Source organism: Kryptolebias marmoratus, linkage group LG7, assembly GCF_001649575.2.
Source record: "Kryptolebias marmoratus isolate JLee-2015 linkage group LG7, ASM164957v2, whole genome shotgun sequence".
Lineage (NCBI taxonomy): Eukaryota > Metazoa > Chordata > Actinopteri > Cyprinodontiformes > Rivulidae > Kryptolebias > Kryptolebias marmoratus.
Genome location: NC_051436.1, coordinates 17,906,099 through 17,918,960, shown reverse-complemented (window position 1 = coordinate 17,918,960; position 12,862 = coordinate 17,906,099). Strand labels below are relative to the sequence as shown.

The 12,862-nt window shown below is 41.4% G+C and overlaps 1 protein-coding gene across 3 annotated transcripts in view; it reads right to left on the bottom strand.

Moving 5' to 3' along the window:
• The window catches only part of kirrel1a (kirre like nephrin family adhesion molecule 1a), a 50,132-nt gene that overhangs the window by 11,684 nt on the left and 25,586 nt on the right, over positions 1–12,862 (bottom strand). For 2 of the 3 annotated variants that reach the window (XM_017422088.2, XM_017422091.2), the window contains exons 2-10: positions 11,146–11,301; positions 5,600–5,749; positions 5,343–5,500; positions 5,090–5,240; positions 4,212–4,317; positions 2,965–3,113; positions 2,699–2,826; positions 979–1,105; positions 225–325 (exon numbers count right to left, since the gene is read on the bottom strand). In XM_017422088.2, coding sequence (XP_017277577.1) covers positions 225–325; positions 979–1,105; positions 2,699–2,826; positions 2,965–3,113; positions 4,212–4,317; positions 5,090–5,240; positions 5,343–5,500; positions 5,600–5,749; positions 11,146–11,301 — 1,226 coding nt within the window. The remainder of the gene's footprint in view (positions 1–224; positions 326–978; positions 1,106–2,698; positions 2,827–2,964; positions 3,114–4,211; positions 4,318–5,089; positions 5,241–5,342; positions 5,501–5,599; positions 5,750–11,145; positions 11,302–12,862) is intronic. The other variant, XM_017422090.2, reaches the window with a different exon arrangement.

The window sequence follows — 12,862 nt, the reverse complement described above, 5'->3', positions numbered from 1 at the left end:
GGGGGGGGGACACAGCAATCAGCACGCAGGAGTGGAGCCATTTACAGCGACAGGGCGAGCAGAATGCAAGCTGCTGTTAGCCTAAAAGCTACAACCAGGAGTTCTTTGTGACCAAAGCTTTTTCTTGTCCTGAATTATTCCTCCTGAAATATTCATGCTTCGCCATCACTTGGAGTTTTTTCATTGAAGCTGCGGGAAACTTTTCACATTCTCCGTGCACTTACAATCTTATCTGGAGGAGGTGTGCTGGCTATGTAGCATTTCACCTCCCCCCTCTCCCCCCTCACAGCATACTGGACAGGATCACTGGAGATGATGGGTGGACCTGCGAGGGCACAAATCAGACCAAACGTTAGTAATGAAGGTAGGAAAATATGAGGAGTTTCTTTTAAAAACACAAAAACTCTAATCCTGTTTAATATTAATATTATTAAATATCAAATATTCCTCAAAGGAATGCATATCGCCCACCGCCTTTCATACCAGAGTTTTAGACTACGATCATCTTATGTTAAGAAATGACAAAGGTAAAGCCATTTTGGTCAAACCTTGAAAATAACGTGCAACATTGCGAGTTCTCACACCCAGATTATGTGCTGGGATGACTCAGCTACTATTGCATCAAATTTTAGCTCAATATTTGTAAAACTGACTGAGAAAAAGCCTTTTTGCGTTGGCTAATGTTGATTATCTGTGGCAGCCATCTTGAATTGGACTGACTCCAAAACTGAATCAGTTGTAGACGTACATCTAATCATTACTTTCAGTGAGCTTCATCAAAATTCAGCCGGTGGTTAATGAGTCATTTTGCTAACAGACAGCCACTCGAACAGAGACATGGGCAAAGACAATGATGAATGCTGAAATGTAAAACAACTTCACGTTGTAGTATTTTTTTTCCGTTTGTTGAATGACGTTAAAGGGAATTATTTCCATGTACGAGGAACAGAAGATGAAAGTGAGAGGATGTCCCCTGACCATTGACTGTGAGCGTGACCTCCGTCTCCCCAACTCCGATCCGTGGGACGATGGCCTTACACACGTACTGCCCGGCGTCCGCCTGGGTCACAGACTTCAGATGCAGCTGGTTGCCATTGCTCAGAACCTGAGGGGGAGTGAATAAAAACAAAGAAATCTAAAGAAGAGACAAAGCCAAGCAGAAGAAACTAAAGAAAAGTCCACCCGCATGTCCTCCACTCCTTCAACCCTGCCTGAGTGATAATTCAAACATCCACATCAGCTTTTAACCCATCACAAAGGCTTTAGAGTTGCCTGGCAACCACATCCATCAGAAAAGGAGCTGTGAGGAAATCGTGGTTAAATATGTAGCCACCTAGAGAGAGAAACACCTGATTATACAGACGTGGGTGTCAGCCGAGTCGGGACTTATTTAGTGGCTTTGAAGTGAAGCAGATTTAATTTGCTTTCTTCAGGGTTCCTACACGCTCTCCATTTTTGAAAATTTATGCCTTTCCAGACTCAAATGTTTTGTATTTTTCTGCAGATTTTTGACATCTGTAAATGTGCTGTGTATGTTCGTGCAGTGGTGTTTTTAATATTTGTATGTTTCAGTTACAGTAAAAAACTCCAAACTGTCAGCAGGCTATGCTTTTGGAGAAAGAAACCAGTTTCTTTTTGTTTTCTTCCTTTAGGAAACTTATCTGCTGACATTTCCTTTTGTTACTACAACCCTAACTCTGAAAAGGTGGGGATGTTGTGAAAAACGTAAATAAAAACAGAAGGCAATGATTTGCAAATCTAAGAAACCCATATTTTACTTAAATTAAAACAGTTTAAAACACTTGATGTGTTTACGAAGAAATTGTATTATTTTGGGGGTAAAAAGTGATGTGATTTTGAAGTTTATTGCAAGCAACGCATCTCCAAAAAGTTAGAATAGGGGCAACAAAAGGCTGTATCATAAAACAAAAAAAAAAACAGCAAAGAAGAGCCAGGACTGTTGAACAGCTAGTATCCTACGTCAGACAAGAATGGGACAGTATTTTCCTCTAAAACCTGCAGCAGCTGCTCTCCTCAGCTCTAGATGTTTACAGACTGTTGCTAAAAGATAAGAGGATGCCTCACAGAGGGAAACATGGACCTGGAACAACTTCCTTTAAATGTGTTGCTACCATCATATTCAAAAATATTTATTTTTTCCCTAAAATGGTACAGTTTCTTAGTTTGAACATTTGACATGTTTACTATACTCCACCATGAATAAAATCTGGGTTTACGAGATTTGCAGACTATTGCATTGTGTTTTTATTTGTGTTTTACACAACGTCCCAAATTTTTCAGAATGGGTGTTAAAGGATAAAGGACACTGGTTTTCCCTGAACAGAGGAAGTCACCACTGCTCTCTGTAACTATAAACTACAACTGAAAGAAAACTAAATCATCTTATTACACCACCTGGAATAAGCTGCATACTTAAAATTAGCTTTTGTTGTAACTTCTACATTGATATATGGTGCCAATGTAACTGACTTTAAGTATTTTATACATTGTTTTCAACCTCTAGAGAATAAAAACAGCAATAGTAGTTAAGAAGTGAAGCTGTGTTTAAGTGAGCAGAAATTTCCCTCCTCTTCCATAACATCATGTTTTAGTTAATGCAGGAAAACAAAGTCAAAGCTAAAAAAAACTAGCATGAACAGAGGTTAAACAACCAGAGCAAGGACTCTAAGCTTCTCACCATGTTGGAACCCTTTTTGAACCAGGTGAGAGTGAGCGGGGGGTTTCCCGCCCATTTACAGTTGAGGGTGACGTCGGAGTCAACATCGACTGTTTTGGGCTGCGGCTCCACCAGCAGGATGGGACCGACTGGAGGCAGAGATTGAGACAGAGATGTTCCCCGTTAGCTTTGAGGAATGCTGCTCAGAAACAAACAAACAAAGATGTGCCCCGCCCCGCGCGTAGCTCCAGGCTGCATGGAGGTAAGGCGAGTGACGCGTGACTCACAGTGAACGTCCACCAAGATGCTGACGTTGGTCTTTCCGACAGCGTTGAAAACCAGGCAGGAGACGGGCTCGGTGAAGAAGGAGTGGTCAGCCTTGGTGGTGAACACGCTCTCCCTGGCGCCCTGCAGCACCACGCCGCCTTTGGCCCACCTAGGAGTCAAACACTCTGTGTTACAAAGCAGATACATAGAACTCCTCTCCAAAAAAAAAGCTGGAATGTTTTCAAATACTAGGTTTTGTTTGATATATATATATATATATATATATATATATATATTGAACAAACAGAAACATAAAGAAGACTTTATCTGATCAACAGCCCGTGGCCGCTGTTCTCTGATTCTCCCCTTTTTCATAGGCTCTTACAAAACGTGTATGGTCTATCAACTTTTTGTCTTACATCAACACTTTCAATTTTTTTAAATGTAATTTAGGACATCAAGCAGTACATTTACAGTAGGTTGGCAAAATATTCTCTCCCTTGGTATTCTTCCTCTTTCGCTACCTCGCAGCCTGGAATTTATTTGGATTTTTAATTTGCTTGCACAGCAAATACTCCAGACTAATGAAGTTAAAGGTGGAAACAACTTGTTTTAAATCATACTAAAATGATATAAAACTAAAAAGAATCAACACCTCTAAGTAGAGCGGGCTACCACCATGCAAGAGACATCATAAAGACCAAGGACATCTCCACACAGGTCAGAGAAAAAGTTGTGAAAAAGTACAAATCAGAACAGGTTTCTAAAAATATATATATCTGAAATCGTGACCATATTCTATTTTTTTGGGATTGTTTTTTTTGCCCCAATATACTTCATTATTCTGGACTATTTTCTGTAGAAATATTACCCAAATAAAATGTAAAAATGTAATAAATTCCAGGTAGTAAGGCAACAAAATAAAAAGATTACCAAAGAGGGTGAATATTTTTTACAAATTATGGTAGTTATATTTTCTAAATACAATACAGCTGTCATGTGAAGACACTAAAAAACATTTTTATTGTACAGCTATGTAATAAAACATTCAAATATGATACCAAAATTAAAGATTTTAAGGTTTTATGGCATTAAAAAAATTATTTTATTTATTATTGAAACTTTACATCAAACAAATCAAGGGTAACTAGAAGAAAATTGATTTCCTAGACGGACACACGCGTCCTTATCTAATCACTAAGAGTAGATCGATCAATGACAAGTACTGTTATTTAAGCAGGCCCAAAGGAATGAGAATGAAACAGACCTGTAGCCCATAATTGGGGGGTTGGCATGAGCCTGGCAGGTGAAGGTGACTCTGTCCCCTTCGAGGACAGACCGAGGCTCAATGGACAAGGTCACTGTAGGTGGATCTGGAAGGAGACAGACTCACATGGAACCTTAAACCATTAAATACATGCTGCCATTCAGAGGATAATCTAATGCTCTGATGCAAAATGGCCACCGTGCACTAATCATTAACAGCTTTAAAACCCTTCATCTGGAGGCAGATGTTCTACTTTTAACATCAGGTTTTAATCATTCCACAAAAATCTGTGAAAAAAACTGAAACTTAGTTGTTAAAATAAAAAAAACAAAAGCTGGAATAATCAGAAAAGACGTCCAATCGATCAGAGCACAAGCTAAAACAAGCAGATTACAAGCTAAATTAAGCATAACAGTGAAAAGCTAAATTTAGCTAAACCACAGCTCAAAGCTAAAGTGGCATAACAGCAGCTAAAAGCTAAACGTAGCATAAGAAGACAAAAACAAAGCCAGGTGTGGTGAAGCAGATGTGACAGAGAACCATGTTTTTGGATGACTTGAGGAGATCTCAGTGTATCTCTCTGGGGATTTTTATCTTAAATAAAGTGTAATATTTTGAAAAAACAAAAACTAAAAGTCATAGCAGGTTATAACCCATATAGCTGACTGTTTTGATACACGAATATTAAAATAGCAAAATAAGTCTGCAGAAGTAGTTTCAGTTTAAAAAACGTCTGGAAGAAACTCTAAAAATGTGAATGCTGACTCAGCATTTCACACAGTAACAAGTTGAGCAGCTAAAAGTGAGTTACATGAGCTTCTACTTCATTTACTGCCCAGTATTTAGCTTCAGGAAAGTGTCTTCAGTGCGTGTCTTACGGTGCACGTTAAGGGTGACAGTTGTGCTTTTTCCAGCGGGAACAGCCAGGTTGGTGGCCACGCAGCTGTAGTTCCTCCCGGTGTCCGTGTCGACGGGGTGGATGGGAAGGAAGCTGCGCGTGGTCACCCTCTTCCTGTCTAGAAGCACCTCCTTGTGGACCAGAACACAAAAAGGAACGGGTTGGAGATTTAAAAAGGCCCCAAAAGTGTTGTTGAGCCGATCATGAGTGTGCTTGATGTGTGTAGAACTCACAGTGATACTGACGGCCCCCTCCACCGGCAGGCCGTCTTTAAGCCACTCGATTACTGACGGTGGTTTGGCCCCTGGAGACACACAGCTCAGGTTGTAGAACTCCCCCGCGTTCAGCAGCACCTCTGGACCCCCATCGATCACCGGGTCGTCCGGAGGGACTGGAGGGGGACAGTTAGCGTGGTTAGAAACACTCCGTCTCTAATAGTTTTCCCTTAACATGTCCACTGACACACACACACACACACACACAGACGTACTGAGGACGGTGAGCTTGGCTCTCCTGGACCTCAGCGCGGCGTCAGGGGCCTGGCACTCGTACAGCGCGTCGTCGGACAGCTCTGCTGACAGGATCTCCAGGTTGTACTGACCCAGCTCCTGGACCCGCAGCACACGGTACCTGGGCCAGGCTGAGACACACACACACACACACACACACATATATACACAGACTTTAACAAGAGCAGTAATTTCCAGGAAACATATACAGACGTTCAGTTTGCAGAGTTCCTACACATTTTTAAAAAAAATTCCAGACATTTCCAGACTCAAATTGTCTGACTTTCTATCATAATTCTAGCAATTTTTTGAATATCAGAACATCTGTAAATTAACTGTAATTGTGTGAGTGCTGATTCAACATTTATACAGCTGGTTTAAGGTTTTTTATTTTTCTGTTCATTTTCACTTCTGCATACTTTGTGCTATTTTAGTCATTCATATATCCCAACATTCAGCTCAACCAGAAGATGGGAAATATGGCTTTAGTTTTTTGTTTTATTACTTTTCCACACTTTAAAATATTGAACTTTATTTGCAAATATTTTACTCTTATAAATGCATTGCGATCTCTTCGGTTCCTTCAAAGACGTTCCTTTCCGGAATCTGCTTCAGAGTACTGTTTGCTACTTTTAGTTTTTAGCTACCATTCTGCTACCTTTAGCTTTTAGTCAACTTTTTGCTTTTGCTCCTTTAAGCTTTTAGCTCATGTTCTGCGTCTTTTAGCTTTAATAACTAAGTTCCAGCTTCTTCAGTAGCTTTCAGCAGTTAGCAGTCAGAGAATATGATTCCTCCAGTTTAACTTGTTTGTTCATCAGGGCTGTATGCTTAAAGCTAAATTATTCACTGTGTGAAAGATTTTTCTCCTCCTTCCAAATTTTTATTTACTTTTTCACAAGACAAATTCATATTTCTGTCTCAGTTTCAGTTTCTGTGTTGATAAACCTCATAACCTTCCCAGCTGCCTCCTGGTGTTTATTCACAAACCTGATAAGAGCAGATGCGTGGATAATTGTCTTATAATCATATCGCAGGACTCTGAATCACAAGGTGCCTAAAGACTCCCACCTCTAGTTTCATTATCTGATAAAGTGCCCAAAAGCCTCACATTTCCCCCCTCTCGTCTGACGTCTGCTGGCTCCTCTTCTTCTTTATGCGTTAAACCTTCAAATGCGAACCGCCCACAGGTCAGGAGCCCAAAGCTGGCCAAATAAGCATGTGGTCTGTGACACCACGCAGCTTTTTTCCAGCTGGTTAGAAAACATCAGATCTGTGTCATGACCGAGGCAGAAATCTGTCTTTTTTAGCCTCAGCCCAAAGGCCACCGGAGAGATGTGTGGCCACATGATACCGACTGATGAGCACCAAAACAAACACTGGACCAGACATCCACACTCACACTAACACACAGCTGTTCCCTTCCCCCCCGTCCAGCTGTGCCACGGCTCTGCATTCTCACCGTTAGGTGGCGCAAATGCTCTCCTCTAGCAGGAGTGTGTGTGTGTGTGTGTGTGTGTGTGTGTGAATGCATTACGACAGCAGCGTTTGAGAGGACTCAAACCGACTCCGATCTGTGGTGCAGAATTTATTTTCTCTCTGTTCAGATCACATGTGAAATTCTGCGCTGCTGTGTACATGTGTGGCCTCCGAGCTGAGCTGTTCTGCTCACTCAACCCTGCATGCATTGGTGTGTGTGTGTGTGTGTTTACTATTTATATACATGCATTTACATACATAGTGTCAGGAGGCAAAGAAGCGTATGAAAAGCTCAGAGTAGCAGAGTTACAAACGTGTTCATTCACATTTATCACCCAGCCCTGAAAGGCGATAGGAAGGCAGTAATGTTTGTGTCCATCTTTGTGTGTGTTCTTTTGTCTGTCTGTTAGCAAAATATCTGATGAGCCACTGGATGGATTGTAATGAAACTTTCAGAAAGTAATTATTGGATGTGCATCTACAGCTGATTACCTTTTGGAGTTAATCCAATTCAAAATGGCCGCCACAGCCGACTGATCTTTGGAAACACAAAAGTGGCTATGATTCAGTCAATTTTAACAATACTGAGCTAAAATTTGATGTAGTAGTAGCTGAGAGTCATTTCCAACATATGCTCAGAGCATGACATCTCACAAGGTCACATGAGATTGCACACAAAGTTATTTTTAGGGTTAGATCAAAATTGCTACAGCGACCTGATTTCTCATCATAAGACGATCTTAAAGTCTGCCATGAAAGGTGGCGGGCGATACGCACTACTTCCAGGAATCCAAGGCCTTTAATTCTACAAAGCTTCACTTCAATGAACGCGGCAATTACAGCAGCAATCTATGATTAAAGCGGGGTAATAAAAGTCAGGGAGGACGGCAGTAAAACAAGAGAATGAGAGGACAGACAAGGACAGCGGGAGGGGAGGAGGACGAGACGTGAAGAGGAGGGCAGGTACTGAGAGATGGGACAGACGAGTTAAAAGAAGACGAGAGAGGGCTCAGTGCAGCAAAGGCGGCAGAAAGAACGGGAGCAAGGCGAGAAGCAGGGGATCTTAGAGGAGGAGGTCACAGAGGAATAACGGCATGACAGAACGAGGAGACGAGAGAGTCCCACGTCCTCGAGTGCTCCTCATCACGGCGCGGGACGGGCGGGCAGTCAGGAAAAGAGAAGGTGAAGAGGAACAACGACAAACACAAAGCAACTGCAGCTCGCCACTGATGCCAGTGCCTTTAGGGACAATCAGTTAAACATCTGGCCACATGTTTAGACCAGTAACTGAGCAACAGCTGCGTCAGCACCCCACACACACACACACACACACACACACTTGTTTTTTGTGTTGTGAATGACTCTCAGCTACTACCGCATCAAATTTTACCTCCATATCTGTAAAATCTATCGAGTTAGAAGCATTTATGTGTTTTCTAAAGTCAGTTACCTGTGGCAGCCATCTTGAACTGAACTGACTGTCAAAGTTAATGAGCTGTAGATGTGCATCCAGTGATCACTTCCTGAGAGTTTCATTAAACCCTGTCCGGTGGTTCATGAGATATTTTGCTAACGGACAAACAAATGCAAACGAGCACACTAAGATATAGGCAAAAACATTATCGTCTCTTGCCTTCAGCGGCATATCCCAAAAGAACAGCTGATGAAGATATAGTCATCAGTAAACATCATCCACCTCTGTGAGCAGCAGGGAACGGCTTGGACAGAGGTGGGCAAATTTAGCAGCAACTTGATTATGTGCATATTTAATCAGGGCCGGATGTGACGGAGAGTCTGCGGTGGGAAATAAAACGTCACGTGACGACAACAGGGCAGTATGCTCTCTGGGTTTACACAGTCGGACTTTAAGTGCAACATTTGAGCAAGCTGTCAGCCAGCTCCTCGTGTCTCATACAAAGGAACAAATGACTGTAGAGCTACAACTGTCAGGTTAATGAGCAGTCATTTATGGAAAAACTGATTTTAAAAAAACAACAAAATGCCAAATGCTTGGTAGAACTTATTATTCATCTTCTAAATGTATTGTTTGTTTCCTGAAAGCACAAAATAATACCGTGCAGGATGACGTCACACCAACCACACGTCCAAAGCTCTAGCTCACTGATGATACATTTATCACTACTTCAGGTCTGAATGCTCAATTCTGATTTTTTTTGCGTAGTCGATCCAATTATAGTTTAAATTTAAATGCGACCATCATCAGACTCCAGTGTGAGCCGCCCTGAAGCGACCCGCGGGTGCACAAGGAGACGTGGCGTCACACGTGGCACGCCGTGTTTACGGAAGTGAGTATGGCTGCTACGCGTTAGCGTGCGTGCATCGGTTCTGAAGCTGCTGTGCAGTCAGAGACGACAAAATCATTATCCGTCATACTTGTTCTGTCCTGTTTTTACATTTGGACCGTGCTGTTTCCCGCTAGCTCCGTCACAAAGCTGAACTTCGGGAACGGGAGCTACGTATGAAAAGTAGAAACAAAGTCAAGCATCGATCCCATCACGCTAGTACCGGCATGATCCGACACCAATATTAGTATCATCAGTCATCCAGGACACGGCAAATCTAAAAAATTCAAATAGAAATCAACTGGACTTCTTCTTCTGTAGCTAAAGACGTGGAGTTTAAACTGCATGACGCTGGTCTCATATAGGAAAGTGACCCGGGTTGAATTTGGAAAGATTTGTTACGTTCAGGCTGTCATAAAAAAAAATCAGATATGGGTCACATGTGGCCTAAAAAAGGGATTTGGGCCACTTTTGCCTGCAGTGTGAACACAGCCTTTGTCTCTGAAAGGATTCGTGAGAAAAAGCAGATTTCCACAACAAAACATTTCTACATATAAACTCGATCAGAAAAACTACAGTTCCTGGGTAAGGTTTGTTTTTTTGTTTAAGAATTATGTTTTTAAACTGCTGGCTTGTGTCACTAACACTATATTTTTGTTACGTTTTGTTGTTAGTTTACTTTTCAGTGGTGGGCGATATTTATTAAACATTAGGTATGAAGAATGAAAAGCCGACTGAGACCACAACAGATGACTTGATGACTAGATGGGAAATGTGAGCTAAATTAGAGTTTGTTGACTTGACTTTGACTTGAGTGTTATTTAACTTGGACAGAAGAAAAGCTTTTTCCTTAATAACCTTTTTCAGCTTATTAGAATTTATGTTACTTTTGGTTGCTTTTTCTCTTTCTAATAGTTAAATGTCCTGTGGTAGCAGCACATGGACTGATGAGGTTTTCAATGAGGACTCAGGAACAGGAAGCTGTTTCTGCGCAGACAGGCACGAAAACTCATAGATCTCTTTGGTTATCAATGATAACGAGCATGATGCTGACATTAGTGTATAGCTCTAAGCCCTGCAGTTTGGTGGCCGTCCAACTTTTACTTGTGTGGCCAATTGAAAAGAGTCAGCTGAGTCGTTGCTTTGCGGTGCTGTTTGTCCTAGTAGGGTTACCGTAGCTTCCTGTAGTAAAAACATGTTGAAGTAAATTCTGTGTTTTCGATGTTTTTCATCTTCTCTTTGCTGAACCCTGAAGATTATATGTCTGTAAATAGCTGAAGTTATTGTAACATGACTGTCTTTAGTAATAACGCTTGATTTGTGTGTAAATTTCCAGTGACAAGCAAGATGCTAAACATGTTAGCTTTTCTATGGTATTTTCAATGTTAAGTTAGCATCTATGCTAACTGTTGGTCAGCAGCTTGTGTTTAATAGCATTTTTTGTGCACTTTTTATTAGGCATGAAAATATATAAACCAGTGCTTTAATTTTATAAAAAAAACCTATGGTCATTTAAGTTTTAAGATAATCAGAACGCATCAATAATTGTTTAATAATTGCATTGCAGTCCTCTGAATCGTAACTGAATCATGAGGTGTATCTAAAGATTCCCGCCTCTATGATGTGAGTTTTACAAACTGCATATTTTCAAAGTTGCCCATCAGCTGTTTCAACCCAGGGATCAGAACCAGGCTCTAAACGTGTTAAACACAGTGAAGGGCGCCTGAGGACGGTGTGTGCTGTCTCACCCTGGAGGTCCTCCCCGATGCCCAGAGCCAGGCCATCTTTGGTCCACTGAACAATGCCGGAGTAGTTGAAGACAACACAGGACAGGATCACCCTCTGGCCCCGCACCACCGAATGGTCTGCTGGCTCCTGGGAGAACCTCGCTGTCCTCGCCGCTGCTTTACGACAAATTTAGGACACAGAGAGAAGAAGACAGAGATAAGTTAGGAACTTGTTGTTGTGCATGCCGCTCAGACAGGCTACCTTAGACTCACACCAGCATATGACTGTGTAAACGCTGAGTCAGCGTTCACACTGTTGTTTTCCTGTTCAAAGTTTCTCTGGGACGTTTTTTACAATCAAACTACTTCTGCATACTTTGTGTTATTTGAACATTCAGCTCGACTGGGAATAGCACGCTTTGCTTTGACTCAAGGGGTTTTCTAATGTTTGTACTTTTATACATATTTAACTTGATTTAAAATAAAATACTTTTCAGTTCCTTCAAAAACATTTTTCCTATTCCAATCTGCTTTAGCATTCCCGCTCCTTTTTGTGTTATTTTGCTTCTTTTAGTATTTAGTTATCATTTTGCTTCTTTTTAACTTTTAGACTTCTTTTTAACTTTAGCATTTGTTTTCTTACTTTTAGCTACAATTTTGCTCATATTAACGTCTGTTTTGCTCATTTTAGTTACATCTGTTTAGATAAAACTACTGTCTTGTTTTATCTGTTTTGCTACCTCTTGCTAATTTTCACTGCAGTCTTGCTAATTTTTATATCTGATTGATCATTTTAGCTAATGTTATGCTCATTTTCATTATAATACTGTTTTAGTTTCTTATAGTTATTCTTTTGACATTTAAAATTTCAGTATGCATTTTTGATAATTTTAGTTTTAGCATTAATCTAGCTAGCTATAGCTACTGTTTAGCAAATTTTTGCATCTGGTTTGCTCATTTTAGCCTCCGTTCTGCTTGTTTTCACTTCAACAAGAGTTTTAGCTTCTTCAGCTAATTTCAGCAGTCACTCAACACTGAGCGTTCGCGCTGCATTTTTGCAGAAAGTGCAGTTTCTCTAGTTATTTTGGTCTGTGTTTTTTTTTATGCTTAATTGATTAAAACTTGCATTCCCCCAACAGCAATAGACTGACATAATTACCACATTTGATCACTCGGTGGCTTGCGGTCATAAACCGAGCAACATAAACGAGCGGCGAACGACATGAAGGAACAGGGTTGTTGAGGGAGAGGGAACCAGAACAGAGCTGGAGGAGAAGAGAGAGAAAAAAAAATGGAATGAGGGCTGGGTGGGGGGGTTAAAACTCACTCAGAGGATCAAACAGGGAGCTTCAGCCTTCACCCCGTTTGTTCTCAAATCCTGACTTTTTATTTCCCTCAAACTCCCCCCCCCTCTCTCTCTCCTTCATTCCTCCCTGTGAGTCATCTCCCAAGCCTCCACTCCCCAGCCCAAACTACAGTGGCTGTCATTGTCTTCTGGACCCCTCTCTCTCTCTCTTCCAGCCTGTAGGCCACTATCACAGCAGATGGGCCACCGACCACATAATATGAGCAAGAAGAAGCCCCCCCCCAACCCTCCGCCAAATTCCGCTCCACGCTGTGTGATGACGACGTGTAATTAGCTGTCCCCTAAAGGCACAACACGCGTAAAAGATTTATGTTAAATTTTCATTCTTTCCATTCTGGCTTTCATTCCCCCCCCCCCTCCCCTCCCTTAGTT